Source organism: Vulpes vulpes, chromosome 14 (genome assembly GCF_048418805.1).
Source record: "Vulpes vulpes isolate BD-2025 chromosome 14, VulVul3, whole genome shotgun sequence".
Classification (NCBI taxonomy): Eukaryota; Metazoa; Chordata; class Mammalia; order Carnivora; family Canidae; genus Vulpes; species Vulpes vulpes.
The window spans coordinates 121,422,992-121,447,407 of NC_132793.1; the positions used below are offsets into that span (position 1 = coordinate 121,422,992).

Below are 24,416 nucleotides of genomic sequence, written 5' to 3' on the forward strand. Positions count from 1 at the left end.
ATTGTCAACATTTCATATGGTTTCACTTCTACGAATTCATATGATAGTTTACCTCTGAAAAGGAGGTCTTTCTTATTAAGGATTGGTAGTACTTTTTGTCTTTATAAGGTAGAGAGCAAACAGTGACTTCTGCTAACAACTGCTAGATGAAATACATAATCCTCAAGATAAATACAAATAAGATAAAATTTATGGCACTTGAACAACCAAAATCTGAGCTTGAGTAGTCACAGCTCATTCTTCTTGTACTTTCAAGGCCTCTTTCTCTAATTCAAGCCTTCAGGATAAGCAGTAAAGGAGGAAGAGGAAATTATAGCACAGTGGTCTCCCTTAACCATGGAGGATATGTTCCAAGAACCTCAGGGGATGCCTGAAACCACAAATAGTACTGAACCCCATATATATTTTTTTCCTATACATACATACATATGATAAAGTTTAATTTAAAAGTCAGGCACAATAAGAGAATAACAGATAATAAAATAGAACAATGAAACTGTAATAAAAGTTATGTGAATGTGGTCTAAGTATCTTATGCACCTTCCTTCCTCTCGTGATGACACAAGATGATAAAATGCCTACGTGATGAGATGAAGTGAAGTGAGTGACACAGGCTCTGTGATGTGTAGTTGGCTACCGCTGACCTTCCAACAAGAGGTCAGAAGGAGGATCACCTGCTTCCTGACCATGGCTGACCACAGGTAACTGACACCATGGGAACGCGAAACTGCAGATAAGGGGGGGACCACAGTATATTCCGGTTAAAACTGTACAAAGGGGAAAGTATGCATGCAAGTGTGTTCTGATTGCCTTGAATACACTAACTAGATATCTCTCAATTCTAAAATAATGCTAATAATTCTACCATGATTATTTGTAGCACATTTGATCTCACCGAGCACTTTTCTCATATTTACAATAATCCTGTCAGATAGTCAAAGAGGATGTTATCTCCACCTAACAGATATAAGAGAATGGGGTGTGTGACTATGCCAAGACACAGAGTTTTAAAATGTCAGAGCTGGAGGGCAGCCCTGGTGGCCCAGCGGTTTAGCGCCACCTTCAGCCTGGGGTGTGATCCTGGAGACCCAGGATTGAGTCCCACGTCAGGATCCCTGCACAGAGCCTGCTTCTCCCTCTGCCTGTTTCTCTCTCTCTCTCTCTCTCTCTCTCTCTCTCTCTGTCATGAATAAATAAATAAAATCCAAAAAAAAAATGTCAGAGCTGGAACTCTTACCATGTCTCAGTTTATACATCACCAGAATCTGGCATTTAATGGATACTTAATAGATGTGTAGTAAATGAATTAATTTACATTTTCTGGCTCCTGGCATCTACTGCAAATTTCACCCGCAGCTTTACTAATTCTTCAATTGCTAGGATAGGTTTGTAAGCTGAGTCAAATAAAATTACTAACCCCCTTAGGGACAATGTTATTTAATTGACGTAATTTAGGCAGCCAGACCTTCTGGGTCAAAAACACAAGCAGAAGTTTTTTGGCTAAGTATCTTTTCACCTACACATTTCATAGGAGTATAGGTAAAATAGCCTTATTGGATAGAATAGCCAAAGGGAAAAACCTACAGACATGTACGTATTAACATGATTAACATAAAATCAATACCCAAATATTGTTGAAATTAGGATACTGATTTTAAATAATCAAAAATAGTTTACCTGGGGTGCAAGAAGAGGTAGCCTAATATAAGCCAAAAGTTTACTGAGATCTTTCCGTCTCTGTTCCAAATCATGACGAACCCAAGTAAGAAGTGCATTCAGTATTGTCTCCTCATTAGGAATGTTCATGTCATCACTCGCCAAAAGCTTTGCAATTTCACTGGCTGGTAATAATACAAATTCCTGGTTTCGAATTACTTCCATGAAATGCTCCTAGAAGGGAAAAGTAGCATATCAACAATATCGTTTCTTCTATCCATCAGTTTATTTAAGAGTAAATAAAAATTTTTGAATCAGGTGCTAAAACACATTTATACATTCGTTAGACCTTCCTTACAATAGCATTACTGTTTCCTAGAAAGAAACACAGTATAAAATAACATTAAACTGCAAATTATGTTGTTACACTGTAAGTGTCTCCATATCAATAGAATTAAATTTTACCTCTTGGTACATTTTATATTTTTAAAGATTTATTTATGGGGGGGGGGGGAGGAGAGAAAGAGAGATAGCACTTGAGCAGGGGGAGGGGCAGAAGGAGAGGGACAGAAAGAATCCTCAAGCAGACTCCCCGATGAGTATGGAGACTGATGTGGGGCTTGATCCAAGGACTCTGAGATCATGACCTGAGTCAAAATCTAGAACCAGCCACTTATCTGACTGAGCCACCCAGGCGCCCTTACCATTTGGGACACTTTAAAAATGGAGCCGGGATTTTTAGGTTTTGCTTTGCTCAAGTTAGAGAATAGTTTTGGCAAGTCTTTCAAGAGGTGGATGGTAGAAAAAAATTAGACTCTGAGATGTAGGATAGTCTGACATCAAAGTCTGGTTACATTTGTGGTTGCTGAAGAATTTGGTTTATAGTGCAGCCAGTTACCGGGGTGAGTCATGAAGATTTCTCTTACCCAGAAATGGCTGCCAGGCAGGCTGGATTTCCCAGTACCATCCTGTACCACAAAAATCTTCTCCGACTGCCCAGAGAAGACTATATATACTTAGGGCTATCCTGGCTCTGATTGGCCTTGGCCTGAAGAGTGTTTTAATGTAGTTCACACAGCACTTTAGGTCGGTTTTAAAAATTTCTAAACTGATTTACGTCTGAAGTTCTTTTCATCTCAGAGAAAAAGAGCCAAAGCAAAAGTGTTAACATACAATGTACTGGGATTCCAGGACCTTGGACTGAAGATAATTCAGTTGCAGATACTACTAGAATTAGGCTCCTTATAATTTGAAATGGGGGACAGAAATGACTTTAGCTGTGCGATAATGACCTTTACTAGGTTGTTATGCTAAACAATCCAAAGATACGGGAAATTTACTATCTGGAGTACAGGTTACAAGTCTTAATGCATGGATTGTTTACTTAGCTATAATATAAATGCAAATGCTACACAAATTGCCCCTTGATGTTTTTCTTATACTTCCTAGTGTGCTGTGGCTGTCTCAGCATACATGGTTTTAGTGAAATAGCTAAGGCCACTTAAATTAGAGCTAGAGATAAGGATTACCAGTAACTATCTTCTATATTAAAATGAGAATTATATGTCCCATATACCTTGCATTAACCCAAATTAGGTACTGATCTAAAATATATCTTGGGTTGAAATTCCTTTATTAGAAATTCTTAACAGGAAGCCATACATGAATAATTAACTAAATTCAATTGCTTCAATTCATCACGTTTAGTTAAAAATGCCCAAATGTATCTATTTTAAATGACTATCATTTTCAGAAATATATTTTAATAAAACCTCAATGTTGGCTTCAAGCAAACTGTTCTACTCAACTGTGTACTGACATTATAAAATAATCTGGTAACACATTGCAAGAGCTATAAAAATGTTGAAGCTCTCAACCAGTTATCCTACTAGCAGTTTAATCCTTAATAAATAATTCACAAGAGGAAAAAAAAAGCTGATGCTTCCCTAATGATGCTTCTCTGTATTATTATTTATAATAGTATAAAATGGGAATTAGCCTAAAGGTCCAGCTATAGGGGGTTGTAACTCAATGGGCTATTAAGCAGGCATTAAACATTTCAAAAACAAAGATCACATAGATACATGGAAACACATTTATTATATAATGTTAAGTAAGATTCTCAAGAAATCAAAATAATATACATTTCTAATTGCTCAATGGTAGTGTACAATATAATCAATATTTATAACATTTACACCATTCTGACCGTACCGATAAAACTATTGCTTTGCATTCGAATGGTATTAATGGCATTACCAATGCAATGGTATTAATTCAAGCAGAAAAGAACTATTATATATATTATTATTTATTTGTTGATTTTCTATCTCAGAACTGTGCCCATTCTGACCTAGTACAATTCATTTTAAGTGAAAATTGAGTCTCTCAACAACTGAACTCAAGGTTAAATACAAAGTGTTTTTCAAAAGTATTACTTGGTGTTACACCAGGTATTTTAGCAGAATTCAGTCTTTTCTTCTAGGTTGAGAACCAAAATTCAAATATTCAAAATTAAATGCTTATATTTATTTCACAAATCCATAATGCCATTAATTATTTGTAATGACATACCCAATGTTAGACTTTTGGCAGAGGTTAAAGGACTCATGCCAGGTCACATTCACTGGCAGTCAGAGTAAGAACAAGCTCCTAGATTTCAGGATTATAAGAAGGAACTCCTCATTCTTTCCTACCTGTATTCATAGAGGATGAGTGAATGTCCCAAGTACGTGCAACATTTACTGATTGTGAAAACTGAATTTACTATGTGACATTATGCTTACTTCAGATTTTAAATCTTTTTTTGTGTTGTTGTATGAGCACAGGGTGATATATGGAATTACTGAATCACTATATTGTACACCTGAAACTAATATAACACTGTATGTTAACTAACTGGAATTAAAATTAAAACTTAAAAAAATCTATTTTGTGATATAAATAGCTATCATGCTACCAAACACTTGCTAGCATTATGCCCTTTCTTCATTTGGAATTAGTTTTTAAGCAAATGAAATTACTGAGGGATTTATTTAAATTGAAGATTGAATTTTGGTATACATTTTCATTGGGTTCCCATAGCAACAATTCAAATCAGACAATCTGCCACTAAATGACTTATTGTTATTAGAATTAAATTTCACCTCTGTTGAAACTGAATAATGTCAGATAATAGCCTTGAGACAAAAAAACACTCAACTAATTGGCTATGAAAATAGCTTTAAAAACATTGAGCTAAATCAATAATAATGTAAAAACTCTGTATGGTTACAGAACATAACTACACTTATCATGGTAAGCCTTGTATAATGTATCGAATTGTTGAATCACTATGTTGTACACCTGAAACTAAAATAACACTGCATGTGAACTTTACTTTAATAATAAAAAGAAAGAGCCAAGGGCAGCCCGGGTGGCTCAGTGGTTTAGTGCCTGCCTTTGGCCCAGGGCATGATCCTGGAGACCTGGGATTGAGTCCCATGTCGGGCTCCCTGCATGGAGCCTGCTTCTCTCTCTGCCTGTGTCTCTGCCTCTCTCTTTCTCTCTCTCTGTGTCTCTCATGAATAAATAAATCTTTAAAAAAATAGCCAATTTAAACTTATATCTAAGCCTTTATATCTAATCAGCCACTGTGCCTCTACTGTAAACAACAGGAGTGACCTAAATGCATACAAATGTTTTCATGTGAATAAAACTCTTTTCTAGGAAAGAGATATTACTTAAATGATAAACTGATTATGAAGAAAAGAAACCCAGCTTTATTTTAGTCATCTTACTCCTAAAATTATTTGAACCTAAAGTTTAAGGTCAAAATGAGATATCTGCAAGGAAAGATACAGACGTAGGTGGGGAAAAATCTTCCCTGAGACTGAATTTAGAAGATGCTAGGTCTATCTGGTATTGCCTTTTGTATGAGGGCTTTTGTTCACTCACATCCAATTCTATGTATTGAATAAAGTAAATTTGTACAATGATGGTAACAGCAATGAGGATATCATTTATTGACTGGGGATACTGTGTGTCAATCACTATTTTAAGTGCAACACTTCTATTAACTCATTTAATCCTCATTTTGAGCTTACGAAGGAGGTAGAATTATCCTTCCCAAGAGTTGTAAACATCTGTTCTTATCATTTTTTCACATCTCTATTTCTGTAGTGAAAAATTCCTAAAGTATTTGTCAGTCTCTTCACAGACAAACCAACTTAATGGAAGAATGGAGGAAAAGGTAGACAAAAGCATCTTCTTAATTTTGATACAATCAAGAATATGGATAACTGGTATGTTTGTGAGAATGTTCACATTCTTTCTTAAGAGCTATATTGCCCTAATTGCAGGATTTAAAGCAATAGTCTTCGATTTTTGCCCAGCTGGGAAGACCTAACTGCCATAGTGTAACAAGATGGTCATTCCTTAAAAATCCAGATATCCCTACTTCCCCATGTCCCTGTACTATGAAGATTATGGGGCCTGGTCCTAGCAATATGCCCTCAATATGCCCTTCTTTTCTTGCTATCCTAGATCAATCTATATCCACTATCCTCCTGAGTCTGAATGAGAACCTCCTCTGCGATTTATTTTGAGCACATAATTTGCTTCAATTCATAAGAACATCTTTCTACATAGCTAAAAAACACTTCTTACATATAATCAGGTTTATCTTTAATAAAAAGTCTCCCTTTGATCCTATTGTCTGTACTGCACCAATACCCCACAATCACTGTCACCAATTTCCATCTGTAAATATGTGGGCCATTCTGAAATTCACCCAGTGCTACAAAGTAAAACGTAGGGGAAATCCTGCTCTACAAAGCAGCAGATCTGAAAAACCTTGAATAGGACAGTCCTTGGCCACTGCTCTGCTTCTTAGCAACTGTAACAATTCAGGCTGGACTCATAGATCCAGGAGAAATATTACTTGGTGTTCTCTCCTTATAACTCAATGAAAATGCTCTGCAATAGACAGTGAACCTGAACCTCAAGACGTGTGGCAGAGCCATGGGAAAACAGCAGCATGTAGATAAACCTGCAGCAATAAGAAATGAGGTAAAGAGCATATGACTTTCTGCTTCTCAGAGAATACATACCATAGTATAATTGTGAGCCACTTTATGCAAATCTGTACAACCTTGGGCATCAGCAAAAGAACGGATTCCAAGACAGTTGGATGGGTGAAGCTGTTTCATCAAAAACTTACAGCAAGCTTCCACAACCTGTGAAAGCTGAAGGAGGCAAGCTGTAGACAGCAGGCACTCAATATTATCTTCTTTTAATTCAAGGCGGCCTTAATGACAAAAAGACATTCCATGAACCATAGAACTGTATTAACTTTGATGTATAAAATAATCAGTGTCAACAGTAATAATTCTACACAAGAGCTCCTTATATGAATTCTAGACCTAGATGATTTCAGATTGAAAAGACAAAGTACAAAATGTGAAAAAACATTATTAGTTCTGTGACTTCTATTAAAATAAAAAACTAATGGTTTATTTTCAGAATTTTTAAATGATGCTTTAATTAAGTAGCATATCTATTATATATAACTCTCAAATTTTAGGTGCAATAATTTAAAAACATTATATAAGTCATCTAATTATTATATTAACATTTAAAAATACCAATCAAGAGGTTAATTATGACAATCATTTTATTTCATTTTTTAAATATTTTATTTATCCATTTGACAAAGAGAGCACAAGTGGGGGTGCGGGAGTGGTAGGCAGAGGGAGAGGGAGAAGCAGATTCCCCGCCAACCAGGAAGCCTGATGGGGGGCTCCATCCCGGGACTCTGGGACCATGGGCCGAGCCGAAGGCAAACATTTAACCTAGTGAGCCACCCTTAACAACAGTTTTAAAGATTCTAATATAGAGATTTTAAACTTTTATAAAGGTATCACCAGGAGTGATGATTACAATAGCAGAATTCACTGTTAGCTATGTATGGCAGGCTTTACTAAAAGCAGGAACCTGAAATCTAATTATACAACATAATTTTAAGAGGTTTTAGATTTATGTTTTCAGATTTATTACCTGTATATGCATACTGAATCAAAGACCATAGTGAATTTGGTTCAACACCTTCCATTTTTATTTCTTCTTGTCTTGCTTCCCTGACATCATTAGTAAACATGGCAGCAAAATAATCCGAGACAGAGGAGAGCACCAATCTGAGAACGTACCAGAAGAAAAAAAAAAATCAGTGACCACATTAAAGTTGATGTTCATTAATAAATACTGCTTCTTCTCTCTCTCTCTTTTTAAAATTTGTTACCCACAGAAAGTGCATGGTACTGGGAAATGCATTTTAAGTTTGACAAATTGCTTTATGCTCTAGTTCCTTCCATGGGGTAATAAATTACCATTACTGAAAATTTTCTGCTGAGGTAAATGATTTACCCATTCATTACTCAAATACCATTTTATAACATCCAGAAGAAAAGCTAAAGCCCACAGCGTTAAACTGACTATATAAAAAAAGAAAAAAATCATAAAGGTTATTTTCTGTTTATCCATTTTGGAAATAACCTAAGGTTTTTTTGGTTTTTGTTTTTTTTTTTCAATTTAATTGTAGAAGTAGTAGACATATGGGAGAAACTTGAGAATGGTTTTAGCAGGTTGTTTTTAATTTTTGTGACATTATTATTATTATAATGTTCACATTTTGTCATCAAATGATAATACTTTTGTTATAACACTACAAAACTATAATATTTTTATAATAGTACATTATTATATATTAGGTACATCTCTGACCAGATTTTTGATAGCCCTATATGAACAAAAATAAGTTATAAATACACATTTTGAAACGTAGATTTTTTTATTTGATGTCTTGGAGATATTTCTATGATGGCACATTTATATAGATTTACTTTATGTATGTATGTATGTATGTATGTATTTTTAAAGAAATATAAACAGTGAACAGTTGAAGCTCCCTTGCGTTCCCCTCTACTTCCATTCTCCTCCGTCCCAGGAGTACACTGCGGGGTGGTTTGCCAGATTGCTCTCCAAGGTGCTGTGCCAATTTAGATCCCCAGCAGCATTGTACGAGAGAGAACACTTTCCCACAACATTGTCAGATGTTAAAATTTTTGGCCATCTGCAATGTGTTAAATGGTGTCTCGTTGTCATTTTAATCTTCATTCCTCCGATTGCTAGTGAGACTACAGATCTTTTCAAATGGATATTGGTTGTTCAGGTTTCTTCTGAGAATTGCCTATTTATTCATCAACTCACTAAAGAAATTCACACCTAATAAGTACTGGGCACTGCTCTAGGTCCTTGGACACATGCGGTTCAAACAGAGTGCGCAAGGACAGAATGTCAGAGGGCAATGGCCATCACACAGGCCACTGGGCTTTCACAGTAATGTGAGGAGTCATTGGAAAGTTCGATCATAAGAGTGACCAGATCTGAGTTCTATTTTAAAGGATCACTCAGATAGCTGCAGAAAACAGAATGTAGGGGAAGAGAGTAAAAACAGGGAGACCAGTTTGCAGTTTCTGCCACTGGTAACCAGAATGAGATGGTAAGAGTTCACACATATGTGGTAGTGAAGGTAATGAACTCTGTTGTAGAAATAGAGAATTTGAGATGTCTCTGAAATGCAGGTTGAGGCATCTTCATCTTTTCTAATAAAATGCAGGTTGAGGCATCTTCATCTTTTCTAATAAATCCACGCTCATAACACAAACTTTTTGTCACGTTCCAATAGCATCTCAATAAATGTATGCCCACTGAATCACTGGGAACTAAGACCAAGCCCATTTTTTCCTAATGATTTCACTTCCACTTTGGAAAGTTTAAGAAAATCTTTGGGACAGAATGTAATTAGTTTTTAAAAGCATTTAAAAAAAACCCTTGGGGGTCATAATAGTGATTAATACAGAACAATTCAACATGGAATTATCAAAAGAAACATAATGAATTGTCCTTTATTAAACATCTCTTTTCTTATTTAAAAAAAGATAGTACTTTATTTGTGTTAAAGGCTTTTGTTCCCTAACATCACTGCTTTTCTAACTTCTTGGAGATCAGGAAATAGAAGTTGGGATAGATGTTGCTATTTTAAAACTGCAGTTTTTGCCATTTCATTCCACTAGGTTTTTTGCTTCTAAATATTCAGCTCAAATTTCCATTGAGTTTGCTTATTTAATTGGTAGAATTTAAGAGAAAAACTGCTCATAGAAACTGAAATCTGTAACAAGTAATACTAACTGATCTGAGGTCAGTGTGTTTTGTTTTTGTGTTTCTACAAAGGAAAGTGACTCTTTGGGGTCATTTAATATATAATAATTTCATGTGCACTGTTTTCTTTGTAGAAATCCCATGAAAGATATCCCTTTCCAAAAGCATATGGAATAGTTAGTTGGAGCAATATCTCAATGTACATATAAGTAAATTAGTATGGAAATATTTCTCACATATAGAGATTTAGAAAACAATTACCTATGTGCCGGAATTCTGCGATCACCAGCAACTAGAATTACATCACACAACTGTTTATGCCTCAAATAGTTTTCCATCTTTTTAAATGTTTGCTCAGCATGATTAAGGGCTTGGAAAAATTCATCTGATGAACATGGCTCCATAGTATGGCAGGATGATAATGTCTGACTACTATTGGAAGTCCTGAAAAGAAAGACAACACATCTTTTGAAATATTACTATCACATTGAAAAGATCTTTTCTATCAAGTCCTTTAAAAACCTTTAAATGTACTAGAAGTCATCAATGCTGCCAGTCAATAGTAACATGTAATCATTCATCATTTTTGGCTTTTAAATTCAATGATGGCTCAAATTCTAGGTGTGTCTTGTAAAAATTGTGAGTGAATGTGACGTGTTAGTTAATTACTACATATATTCTTTGTGGTGCCTATTTTTGAGATTTTTCTGCTGGTCAAAATAATTTCTCTGTTGAAAAAGAGCCAAGCTATATTCATAATAATAGTATATCTCCTAACATTATATTTAAGGGTATAAGAGATCATTCTTTGGAAGCAGAAAGGCAATGAAACTATTTTAGAAACATAAGTCCAAGCCATCCTTAACTTAAAAATGGGTTATAGTCCACAGTTCATTTATAGGATAACTGTTTAGAACATAAAACACAGTTGACCTTGGACCAATATGGGCTTAAATTGTCTGGGTCCACATATACATGGATTTTTTCCAATAAACATAGTGCAGTACTAAAAATGTATTTTTTCTTCCTTATATTAGTCTTAATAATATTTTCTTTATTCTAGTTTACTTTATTGTAAGAATATAATATATAATACATAAAACACAAAAATTTTATGGACTCTTCATAATATTTGTAAGGTTTCCGGTCAAGAGCAGGCTATTACTAGTTAAATTTTTGGGGAGTAAAAAGTTCTATGTGGATTTTTTACTGTATGGGTGTTGGTGTCCCTAATTCCCACATTGTTCAAGGGTCAACGTACACTGTGATAAAAACAATGTTACAAATAATTCATCTGATTCTCTAGCCTGTCTTCAAAAGCCCAGATAACCTATAACTTATATTATAGGTAAAAGAAATCTGATGGCCTAACTTAGGTATCTAAACATTATATGAAATTTCCAAATCATTAATTTGAAAGTAGGAGTTCTATGGTTTCATTTGATTTACTGATGGAAATGGTGAAAAAGTAAAAGGGTTACTATTAGGAACTAAGTCCTAGGTCTACCCCTCCCTGCACCGTCCCCCACCAGATCACTTGAATCATATAATCAACATCCATTGGCTATGCAGTTAACTACCAATAACACCATAACTTAATTCTCATTTCTTGTCAGATCCACTTTTAGGGATATTATGATTCTGACAAATGCTCTGTCGATTCAATCCTCACTGTATCTTGAGATTATTCTTAATATAAACATTTAATAATTCTATCAAAAAAGGAAAAGTCACTGGATCTTTCACTTTTAAAGTAGAGAAGGGAAGCCATGGAGAGTAAGTGCTTTGCCAGGAGTCACGCAGTTTGTTCATGACAGAGACAGGGCTGTCACAGAGACCACTATGTGTTCACTTTTAAAGCCCTTTTTCTTTTTCTTTGGAGAATATAACTAGACCGCATTACCAGCCTCTCTAAGACAGGTGTGGTCTTATAATGGAAACAAACTGCATCATGTCCAGGGTACCGTGGCTAAGAGCAGGTGTTCCTTTCTCGTGCTTTCTTTCTCTTTACAGGAGCTGAGTGAAGAGGAGGGCTTAGAGGAAGGAACAGGTAAACATACACATGGAAGGTCACCCAGGTAAGAACATTCACATAAGTTACACTCACAAGAATTCTCGCATTGTATTGAGATTTATCTATTTTAGAAGAGAGCAGAATCTCTACCTAAATTCTCCTGCCCAACACATTTTTAATGCATACAAATATGTAATGCATACAAAAATGTTCTTGGAAAATAATTGTCAATAACAATAATACAAGCAAAATATATATTATCTGGAATGCATGTGTCATACACTATGAATATTATTGGTGTAAGGACTTGGAAAACCCAGGATAAGATACTCAACATGTAAGAGGATTATTATAAAACTATATTGAGTAATGTGTAATTATAGGTTGCTTACAGAAAAGAATGAGAATTAAAAATCATTTTAAAATCTAGGAGAAAACATAACATGAGCAATGACAGATGATGGTAATTTTGGTGAAGAACAATTTGAAGATTTAAACATATTGCAATAAAATGAAGTTTTATATTGTCAAAATACTGACAAATGATTAGAAGAGTTTTACTGATCTAATAATGAAAGAAAATTAGAATTTTTAATTTTCATAAACCACAAATTCTTTCAAGAACAAGATTAAGTAAGGAAATCAAATACTTCTTTCTTAGGGTTCCTATATTTTGTATTACATTTCTTATATTAAATTCTTATTGGTGGCAAGACAGTTGAATGTTTTTGAGTTAGTTGAATGTTTTTGAGTGATGAATTGCCATCATCCAAACATAAATGCTAATCAGTGTTAACTTTTGAAAGACCAATAGAATTTTATAATAGGATTACAAGGCTAGTTTTGATGTTGGTATATAAGCCTAATTAATAAATCAGCAATACCTTTTCCTATCAAGAACTTTCAGGATGCTTGGCTCTTTAACTTCTGGAATGAGTAAGAACAGCCTGAGGACACTTTCAGCATCTGTGTTCAGAGCCTCATTCCCCAAGACTGATTCACTACGTCTGAGATGGAACCTGAACTTACATTTTTTTGAAAGCCCTACAGGTGATGTGAACACACATCACAGGCTGAAAAGCAGTGGTGTATACTTCAGGAAGAGATTACACAAATTAGCATGTGATGAACTTACAGGTTCAAAGCACCACTTTATACCATTGATACTTTATTTCAAACATGTGTAAACTGAATTTTTTTGACTTAAATATTTTAAATGAACTAGTTGAACTTAATGGAATATTTGTTATTTTTAAAATGAGCATAAAGGTAAAACATCAAAAATCATTTATATGTAAACATGTTAACAAATGGTAACATTTTTCTAAAATAACATTTCAAACTTTGTTATTTGCTTTCAAGACTTCTACTGGCATCACATGTTAAATAAGCATATTATTTCATTGTGACAAATAATTCACTAGGATTTCTGGGTACGGAAATCACTTCCATCCACTGCTACAAAAGGAATGCAGGCTTCTGATTTGTATCCTATGGAAAAGTGAAGCCACCCATTCACAAAAGGAGCGTGAAAGAGTAAGAAACAGAGCTATTAAAAAGACTTGAAGTGGGGCAGCCCCGGTGGCTCAGTGGTTTAGTGCCACCTTCAGCCCAGGGCCTGATCCTGGAGACCTGGGATCAAGTCCCATGCCAGGCTCTCTGCATGGAGCCTGCTTCTCCTTCTGCCTGTGTCTCTGCCTCTCTCTGTGTCTCTCATGAATAAATAAAATCTTAAAAAAAAAAAAGACTTGAAGAGCTGCACAGCTTTTTGGCATTTCTTGTTTTGTTTCTAAGAAACTTGGGAGTTTATATATATAATTTTAATAATACAAGAATTTACTAAAAAAATTACTGCATCTCTATACAATTACAGGACCTTGGCCATTAAAAAAATTATATACAGAATTTTTCCATCTAGGAGGAACCTATGCATTTAATTCAATTCCCCTAGGGATCCCTGGGTGGCGCAGCAGTTTAGTGCCTGCCTTTGGCCCAGAGCGGGATCCTGGAGACCCGGGATCGAATCCCACGTCAGGTTCCCGGTGCATGGAGCCTGCTTCTCCCTCTGCCTATGTCTCTGCCTCTCTCTCTCTCTCTCTCTCTCTCTGTGTGACTATCATAAATAAATAAATAAATAAATAATAATAATTCAATTCCCCCCAAAAATAAAAATAATTCAATTCCCTTATTTTGAGATGAGAAAATCTGAGGCCTAAAATGGACAAAGTAATCCACTAAAGACACATAGGCAGCCAGTTACAAAGCTAGGATCAGGAAGCCTTCAGAGTGCTGCCCAAACCACTCACAAATAAATGGAGATTCTTAGGCCTTTACCCTTAAGGTATCAGTGAGCTCAAGGGCTAAGGGTACGAAAGGAGAATGATAGTACAATATGAATGAAGGTAATCCCACAGAAAGAAAAGAGAATTAAGAATTTTAGACAAAATACCGCTATGTGGCTGCCCCTTTGTTGGGTATGAGAACAAGATGTCTTTTAGGTTTCCAAGGAACAGAGGTCACATCTATATCCCTGACTAATCAGACTGCTTTTAATACTATGGCTCCGTGTAATTTACAATATTAATATTTCCCTATTACTTCTTTTCCTATTATGTGCTTTGGTTTGGAGATTTGAATTGGAGACGTGTAGTGTAGTGGTTAAGAACATTTTAGGAAAATTCTAGAGCTGTGCCGTCTAATACAATAACCACTAGCCTCATTGTGCTATTTTAATTTAATTACAATTATGTTAAAAACTCAGTTCTTTAGACGAGTCATATTTCAAATACTCAATCTCAGGAGGATAATGGCTGCCAAAATGAATAGTGCAGATATAGTACATTTCTGTCAATGCAGAAAGTTCTATTAACTTTTTCAATAGCAAAACAGGAGTAAGTAATACATGGTACTTTCTTTAGTGGATCCCTCATGGGGGAATCATTAAATGAAATGATGAATGCACCGCTCTAGCAGAGAATAAATACATAGTCAAGGTAAACTACTGTTGGTAGAATCTAGGTTTTCAATGGCATATGGAAAGGCCTATCTTTTGTCTTTACATAATGCTGTTTGGCTGGTTGGTTGGTTGGTTGGTTGTCTTTTAAAAAAATGATCCCCAGCATTATCAGTTTTATAATTAATTCTCATACTTCCTAATTAAAGTGGTCTTTTAGTAAACCTGATAGACATCACAACACACAATACAAACATTTGGGAATAGGCCATTTATGGAGCATTTAATATATACTTCTTTCAATATATTCTACTCAATCTTTTACATGATAACAGAGGGAATACATTTAACCTCTCTGCTTCATTTTATTTATATGATGTTACTAGGATGGTAAATCATTAAAATCTTTCATAGGAGATGTTCACTGTAGAGAACTATGCATTGCTGAATATTTGCAGGCTATAACGAAACATTTAATTTTTAGCCTATTGTCCCTCTGCAGTAGGCAACGAACTTGTAAGTCAGAAAAACACCTAAACATAGAAAAGAGGCAAGTATCAAACAGAATCAAGTTATCAATGATTTACAGAGCAACTCTCTGTATTATGCAGTATTGCACCAGTTGTTAGAAACTGTGGAGATGCAAAGAAAGAGAGGATTCTTTAGTGAGGAAATCTGAAGAGTCAAGTTTCATGAACTGGAAAAAAAAATTAAATAGCAACATGGCTTAGCCCTTCAGATTTCATACATGTGCACACTTGCATATACACATACAAAGTATGTTCCAGGACTAATACTACCTTTTAGTAAAAACGACTTAGAACTCTTCACTTTTGTCATCAGAATTTGCATTAGGCTTTCTTCATGGAGTAATTTTTCAAAATAAGTTTTAAAAATCACTTCATAAGAATTACATTGTATGTAGATTTGAGTAGAAAACAAAGCTGCACTGAGATTCTAACTGGTCTGTTTGGCTCACTCCCTCGGTAAGTGATTTACTCCCAGCTATCTGCCTCATAGCTTTTGGTATTCAGAATTCATGCTTTTGCAAAAGTGCAAACTACCGTATCATGAATCTTTTGGCATTCTCTACAAATATTCAAAACCACAAATGTAAAATAAGAATGTAAATTGCTTTGTATAGGCTAACAGTTTCTAAATCTTTTTTATGCATATCCTTTCCTGTATACTTTTAAGCATGTGCCCAAATATATGGATGTTTACCAGTTTATAAAAGATAGATACCATTGTACAATTATTTGTATTCTAAAACATAGAAAAAAATAGAGCTTTGCTGGATAAGATAAAGGGATGCAGTTAATAATATTGTAACAACTTTGTATGGTGACAGATGGTAGCTAGATTTATCATAGTGATCACTTTATAATGTATATAAATGATCACTGTTGTACACCTGAAACTAAAATTGCATGTCAACTACATTTGAATAAAAAAGGCATAAAATGAAATGTAAATAGAAGCTCTATTTTTACCATCTCTCCAGCTGATCATTTTGTACATCCCCAATTGGAGTATAATTGCTATTAGAATACAGAGAAGGGAAAGATCAATATGAGCTAGTGTTTGGAAAGGCAACAAGTACGAAGTGAGATCTGAAATGTGCCTTGGAATTAGGTGGGTAAGGTAAAAGAGGATTCAGGGTGTCTCCTTTAAGGGGAGGACAGAGCAGGTATATACGGAGAAATGACAAGAGGGAAGAAAAAAAGAATACGTTCACCTCTTCCCTTCTCAAGACAAAGATTTTTGATTTTGGAATTTAAAGGCATTTTTCCTGGTACTATGGCCAGAATATCTACAGTGAAGGGAATTAAATGTTTGTAAGAATCAAATTTTCTTAAATAATAGCCAGTGTGAAAGGGAAGGGCCAGGGGACAATTTTATACAATGCTCCTAAGAATGAAAATAATAGTAATGTTCCTGAAATAACTTTGAGAATATAAATCAAACACCCTAAAAATGCGCACATCCTTGGGACTTTATCCAAAGGAAACAATCACGTTTGTATACAGATCTCACTATATGGAGGGTTTATCACAGGTTGTTTCTTTTTTTTTTTTTTTTAAGACTTTATTTATTTATTCATGAGAGAGAGAGAGAGAGAGAGAGAGAGAGAGAGAGAGAGAGAGAGAGTGACACAGGCAGAGGGAGAAGCAGGCTCCCTGCAAGGGGGGCCTGACATGGGACTTGATCCCGGGTCTCCAGGATCATGCCCTGGGCTGAAGGTGGCGCTAAACCACTGAGCCACCAGGGCTGCCCTCACAGGTTGTTTCTAACAGGAAAATATTGGAAACAATCTAAATCCCAAAAAGAAACAGAACATTGGTTAAACAAAAGATGTATCTGTGCATAGGAGGATGATGCAGCCATTTAAAAAGTGGATGACATGGAGAACTGTTTTAGTGGACATTGTTTTTGCCTCTTCAGGATTCTTTCTACCTTTTGGGAAACCATACATTCCCCAAGTCAGTCCACATGACATGGGCAGAGATGAATCTTCCCCTGGACAAAAATGAACAAGGGACTGGGACCTGGCTAGTAAAAGTATTGTATCTCCTGGCAATTATGATTGTTTGAGAGAACTCATGATTCAAATAAGGCCAATCAGAGTCAATTTTAAGATGTTGGTTGGCACTCTCTTTCCACTGAGGTTCCAAGAAGAGTCACTCTCTTTCCACTGAGGTTGCTAATAAAAAGTAAACTTGCAGTTGCTAGTGGTTTTTGCTACCACACTGAGAGCCTGCATGAGAAAATGCCATCACAAAGGAAAACAGAGTCTAGACAGGGAGAATAATCGATTTCTAGTGTTATTTGAGTATCTGAATTCAGCCATGAATAAAGCTAAGATCTATCCTTGGATTTTTTATTTACTTACATCAACCAAAAATTTCTAGTTTTTGCTTAAATCAGTTTGAGTTAGGTTTCTGTCTTGTGTGACAAGAGTCCTAATTTTAATATTTACATTAGAGTAAAAAAGTCGGTTACAAAATAGTAGGGACGCTAGGGTGGTTCAGCAGTTAAGTGTCTGCCTTCGTCTCAGGGCATGATCCTGGAGTTCCAGGATCGAGTCCCACATTGGGCTCCCTGCATGGAGCCTGCCTCTACCTCTTCCTGTGTCTCTGCCTCTCTGTGTGTGTGTCTCTCATGAATAAATAAATAAAATCTTAAAAAAAAATAGTATCTACAGTAAGGCTCAGATTTTCACTCTAAAGATACATATTTTTATTATACATGTACAGAAAATATACTGGAAGGACACTTCCCCAGATTGTCAGTGGCTATTATTTTGGGTTGGCAGGGTTATTAGCAGTTGTTCTGTTTTTTTAAAAAAAATATTTATTTATTCATGAGAGACACACACACACAGAGAGAGAGAGAGAGAGTGGCAGAGACGCAGACAGAGGAGAAGCAGGCTCCATGCAGGAAGCCTGATGTGGGACTCGATCCCGGGACTCCAGGATCACGCCCTGGGCCAAAGGCAGGCGCCAAACTGCTGAGCCACCCAGGGATCCCCTCTGTTTTTAACTATTTCTACTCTCCAATGTCTCTATGGTCAAAATATTACATAATGGGGTGGGGAGTTTAAAAAATCCGTTCTGAAGAATTCTGTTCAGCTATCTTCACCTCTTGCACCTGTTGATTATAACTCCTAGATCATTCTTTCCTTCTACCACAGTAATGAGCTTTGCTGGACACTTGGCTACGCAGATAAAGATTACAGTAGTTCTGAGTCTTCCTTGCAGCTAATTGTGACCACATGCCTAGGTCTCACCAATAGGATGTCAACAGAGCTGATACATGCAACTTGTGTTATTGGCCTAACGTCCTCCCTTTCCTTTTGCTGGGCTTTCCCACAGGCTGGAATGCAGAGAGGGAGTTGAGTAAGCTAGCTTTGAACATAAAGGATAGTACCCTACAGGATGGAGAAACAGTATGGAAAGCATCTTGGTCTCTGAGTGAACTTGTGAAGCAGAGCTACCTATCTGCCCTGAGCCACTTACCCATCTGTTAGGAAATAGAGAAATAAATTTGTTTTATTTGAGCCACTGTATTTCTGAATCTCTTCTCATCTTAGCCTATTCTCTACTAATAGGCTCCCTAAAGTTAACTGACCAAATTACATGGCTATGCACATATGGGTGTATATGTAGGGTGTGTGTGTGTGATTGTTTTCATGCCTAATATACCTAATATTAAAAAATGTAAAACCTCACTATCTAGTTCCAAATGGATAAAAATGAAATATAAGCAGTAAGCAGCATAAAGGCAGTTTCTTCTGCCTGTAAAATCTGAAGTTAAAAGGGCCAGTTGTGTAACTGAACTGCCTATTCTTTGTCCTAGGCCGATTCTTCAGCTTTCCCAGCAGTTCTGGGAACTAATACAATTCCAGTAAATCCCCATTTTGTTTAAATCACCCAGTGAACTTCAGTGGCTTAAAGCTGAGAAGTAAGGGCAGCCTGGGTGGCTCAGCGGTTTAAGTGCCTGCCTTTGGCCCAGGGCATGATCCTGGAGTCCCAGGATCGAGTCCCACGTCAGGCTCCCTGCATGGAGCCTGCTTCTCTCTCTCTATCATGAATAAATAAAAAAAAATCTTTAAAAAAACATGATAAGTAAGAGTGATAAAAGCAGACAGAGATGCTTCAGAAGGTATATGAGCTCCTTGAACTGTAGAGAAAATATTTAACACTCACATGTGCACACACAGGCCTGCACATACCTGCAAATGCACACACAGTGTCTTGTGAGAAGATGTTCCATAGGTTTATGTCAAAGGAATTCCAGCTATGACTTGGACATTTACATGTGAGGGAGGACATGCAATATAGTCTTCCCAGGTACTAGCGCATTATAGTTAAGCTTCTTTGCCAATTCTGGGAACAGAATTCGTTTCATGTGGAAATGTTGAGGATTTCATTTCAAACTGTACCAGAATTAGGGCAGCCCCACTGGCTCAGCGGTTTAGCACCGCCTTCAGCCCAGGGCCTGATCCTGGAGACCCAGGATCGAGTCCCATGTCGGGCTCCCTGCACAGAGCCTGCTTCTCCCTCTGCCTGTGTCTCTGCCTCTCTCTCTCATTAATAAATAAATAAAATCTTAAAAAAAAAAAAAAAAAAGATGTGATTCTTCACATCTCAACAAACTATACCAGAATTAATACACTGGTTCAAACAAGAAGATGCAGAGATAACATAAAGAAGGTCAAGAAAAAGAAGGTAGCACTTGAGAAAAGGTAAAGATAACTCCTTGCTGGGAGATGAGGAAGCCCTAAATGCCTTCAAGAGGCATCAAAGAAGAGTGTTGTGCATCTGCAGTTGAAATATGGGGGGAATAAGCCACCAAGTAACACGAGTCAGATAGATGGCTGTGGTTGAAGAGTTGTGGCCCCATTAAAAGACTATACCTGGGGCAGCTCCAGTGGCCCGGGGGTTTGGCGCCGCCTTCAGCCCAGGGCGTGATCCAGGGGAACCGGGATCGAGTCCCACGTCAGGCTCCCTGCATGGGGCCTGCTTCTCCCTCTGCCTGTGTCTCTGCCTTTCTCTCTCTGTCTGTCATGAATAAATAAATAAAATCTTTAAAAGAAAAAAAAAGACTATACCTGTAAGCAAGCTAAGCTTGGCACTTTCAAGAACAGGCTGAGAAAATCAGCTGAGGAGAGAAGGTGAAAGTGGTTAGAGTGAATCATCAACTATTATGTTAATCCAAGTTGAACTTGGTGATGAAACAGTCATAGACAGCTGCCTACTGGTGTGTGAGCATGAAATCGACATCTTAATTCTTTGGGTTCAAAATGCAGCTACTTCCAAATAATCAAGGTCAATATCAACAGCGATAAGTCAGGCTGATAGTATGCATCCTTGATGTGATGTGATGAAAATGCACTTTACACCTTTGTGGCCTTCCTCCGCAAAACTCATAACCTCAGTCTAATCACAAGGAAAACATCATATAAATCTCAATTGAGAAAACATTCTACAAAACACTTGACCCCACTCCCCAAACTGCCAAGGTCATCAGAAACAATGGAAGTCTGAGAAACTATCGCAGCCCAGAGAAGCCTAAGGAGACATGATAACTAAATGTAACGTGGTGTTCTGGATGGGATCTTACAACAGAAAAAGGACATTAGGTAGAAATTCAGAAAATGTGAATAAAGTATGGACTTTTGTTAATAATAATTTATCAATATTGGTTTATTAAGTAAGACATGTGCCATACTAATATATTACACATAGGAGAAACTGGGTGTGGGGTATAAAGGAATTCACTATACTGTTTTTCAATTTTCCTATAAATCTAAAACAGTTGTAAAGATATAAAATTTTTTTTAAGGCAGTTTTATTTCACTTACTGACCTTGAGCAAGTTATTTAGCTTTTCTGTTCCTCATTGGTTCATCTATAAAATTAGAATAACTGGCTAATTCTGGCTATCTCAGAAATTTGTTGTGAAGATTAAATGAATTAAATGAAATGCTTAAAACAGTGCTTTGCAGATACTAAGCACCCAGCTAGTATTAGCTATTGCTTTTTTGAGTATTTATAAAGCACAGTAATGTTTTACACATAGACTAAAAATGTGACATACAGATCTGACATATAAAATATTAAATTCTATGAACAAAGCTTGAAATAGTGTAATTTCTCTCAAGATGTCAAAAATTCCATAACTTCAAAGCTGGCTCGTCAAGTGAAGTGTAAACTGTGTTTGTACTGTATGTGCTCACACAGTGGGTCACAATGTAAACTTTTCTGGCCCTGGAAAAAAATTCATCCTGAATTAAGGTATTAGAAACCTACTGCACAGTGATAATCCCCCTTAGTGTCTAAAATTCCTCATAGTTTGAAAAATAAGGATTGTATTTCAATATCAAAGTAATGACTTTGATGATTCCCATGGAGAAACCGCTGGCTAGGCTACAGACCTAAGATCAAAGCTAAAATACAAAAACTTCTGGGCACCTGTGTGGCTCAGTAGGTGAGCACCTGCTTTCAGCTCAGATTGTGATCCCAGGGTTCTGGGATCAAGTCCCGCATCCAGCTCCCTGCAGGAAGCCTGCTTCTTCCTTTGCATATGTCTCTGCCTCTCTTCTGTGTCTCTCATGAATAAATAAATACAATCTTTTTAAAAATATGAAAACTTTTAAAGATTTTATTTATTTGGAGAGCAAGAGCAGGGAGGGGTAGAGGGAGCAGGAGAGAAAGAGAATCCCAAGCAGACTCTATGTTCAGGATAGAACTGAATGTGAGGCTCCATCTCAAGACCTGAGCTGAAATCAAGAGGTGGACTCTCAACCAACCAAGCCACCCAGGTGCCCCCAAAAGATGAAAACTTTAAAATCACTTATATGTGTGGCAGGAGAAATTAGCAGAAGTCAAAGGGCTGAGGTTGACATTTCTCCTAGTTAGAATGCAACTAATCAAACATATAAACAACATATGATGCCTTAAACATTTGTCTTAAATTGTGCAGATCCACTGTGGGTGCTAAGATTTTGTGTAGGTAAAACTGCTCAGCTGTTTTCCCTTTTTTCTAATAATTCAAAATTTCAGTCTAAGTTCTGAGCTCTACCTAATTATTATGAATGCTTAAATTAGAAATTCTCCATATATCATGTTATATATTTCCCTGTTAGGTCTTTAATATTTTAAGATACCAATCTCTAACATACTCGCATGTTTACTATGTTTCATCTTTTGTAAATATTACATAAAAAAAAGAATTGTTCCCAAGTTCTATACAAAAATTTGATGTCAGTGTAGCTTCCTTTAACAGTGACAGCCTTTGATTTGTTTACAGTGGAAGGGCAACCACCTAAAGAGACTGCTCACTTAATCAAAAAGCTAGGGGCAAATAAATGTATCCTTACGACAAAGAGCTGAAGGACTGAAGGAAGATGAGAGAATCAGATATATTTAATCTAGAAAAAAAACAGAAGAGGAGTAGTGTACACACAAATGACATTTCTAAATCTAGAATGGTTTGTCTTTTGCTTTTTTGCAGTAAGAAATTAGTATAGAAATTTCAAATCTTTGCGAATATCAAGTTGCTTTGAAACATTTCTCCTCTTCTATCTAAAATTCAGAGACCTTTTAAAAGTACATTTTATTTTTGAAATAATATTTTAGGAATAGTTTGGCCACTGCAGATGTACACTATTTATTCCCAACTTATTATTTACTTTCTCAAGCTTCTTGATTAGCATTTCAAAAACAATTACATTTAGATTTTTTTAAATATCGTTGTCTTTCTTTTATATATCCTGTAAGTAAAAATGTCAATTTTAAGTCCTTGAAGTACACATATAGCAATCTCTCACTAAAAAAAAAAAAAAAAAAAAAAAAGTAGTCTTTTTCTTTCATACTGAATACCTCACTAAGATGGTATTTCGATATGGATACTAAAGAATACAATAACTTAATGTCAATAATCATTAGCTATGCATACTACCTTTGTTGTAAGGAAGTAAATGATAGCAACCAATGTGTGTATAACCTTTCCAACTTCATACAGTGTATATAAATTTTATACTCGCATATGTATAATCTCTCCAGGTAGTAGATGTGTATGTTAAGATTTTTATAATTTATGGTGATGAACGAATGTTTTGTTTTTCTGATTTTGTTAAAATAGTTTTGATACACTGCATTTATTTTCAAATGGAAAGATGGTTACTTTTTGGTTTTCCACAAAAATGATAAACCCTGAACCTTTTACTATATATATTATTATTCTCTTTATGGCAACAAGTCCCTAAAGAAAATACAAAGCAATCATACCATACTAACTCAAACTGATCTCCATATTAAAATTATTTGTGGCTCTTATTCATCTAATGCCAAGTTACGAACTAATTAAAAAATTTTTAAATTAAATACACTAGTTACCTATGTAAAGATATGCCCCTCTTTCCATTATACAAATGATTATAGATGGCTGGTCTATATTTATTATTATTCCAACACCACAGTTCAGAATTCCATGTTCTGAAGGTTAGAAAAGGAGAAGGCAATAAATATCCCCAAGTAAGAGATACATGAATATATGAACTCATTTTGTCTCCATCTCTTATGATATCTATAATTAAGAACCAACATACAAATTCCAAATGTTATCAAAACCTGCAGAGAAATTTTTTAAAAAGAATCCAGGAATCAAATTAGACAAATAGCCTTTAAATATTTAGAAATATTTTTGCATGAAAATGAACCAGAAAGATGATTTTCATGCTGTCACTTGTTACATAATATGCTACAAAAGTTTAAACTGACAAGAAAATTCATTTCAAAGATAAAGCCAGGTTTCAAAGGGGAAGATGAATAAAGTCATTGAGAAATCAACCAATTTTTTTCCTTACGTTCTCTCCTCAAACTCACTCTCCCTTCTCCTCTCCCTGTTTCAGCAGCTGACCATATCTAGCCCCTGTGTTTCCTTAAACTCTCGTGAAGAATGTCCTTCACTTCCCTAAATAGCACAATTTTCAGTGAAGTGAAGGTAACAGGAATTAGAAGCTGTCATCTCAGAAAGAGACATGCTACTGTATTTCCTGCATTAGTCTGGAGGGCTGCAACATAGGACAAAG

At 35.9% G+C, this 24,416-nt stretch overlaps 1 protein-coding gene across 14 annotated transcripts in view; it reads right to left on the reverse strand.

Moving 5' to 3' along the window:
- Positions 1-24,416, reverse strand: part of KLHL5 (kelch like family member 5) — an 85,996-nt gene that overhangs the window by 42,055 nt on the left and 19,525 nt on the right. For 6 of the 14 annotated variants that reach the window (XM_072737866.1, XM_072737865.1, XM_072737864.1 and 3 more), the window contains 5 exons: positions 23,722-23,820; positions 10,114-10,296; positions 7,693-7,829; positions 6,747-6,943; positions 1,678-1,890 (listed from right to left, as the gene is read on the reverse strand). In XM_072737866.1, the coding sequence (XP_072593967.1) occupies positions 1,678-1,890; positions 6,747-6,943; positions 7,693-7,829; positions 10,114-10,296; positions 23,722-23,820 (829 nt within the window). Of the gene's footprint in view, positions 1-1,677; positions 1,891-6,746; positions 6,944-7,692; positions 7,830-10,113; positions 10,297-11,755; positions 11,869-20,238; positions 20,384-23,721; positions 23,821-24,416 lie in introns of those variants that run through there. The other 8 variants (XM_072737873.1, XM_072737872.1, XM_072737871.1 and 5 more) reach the window with 3 other exon arrangements.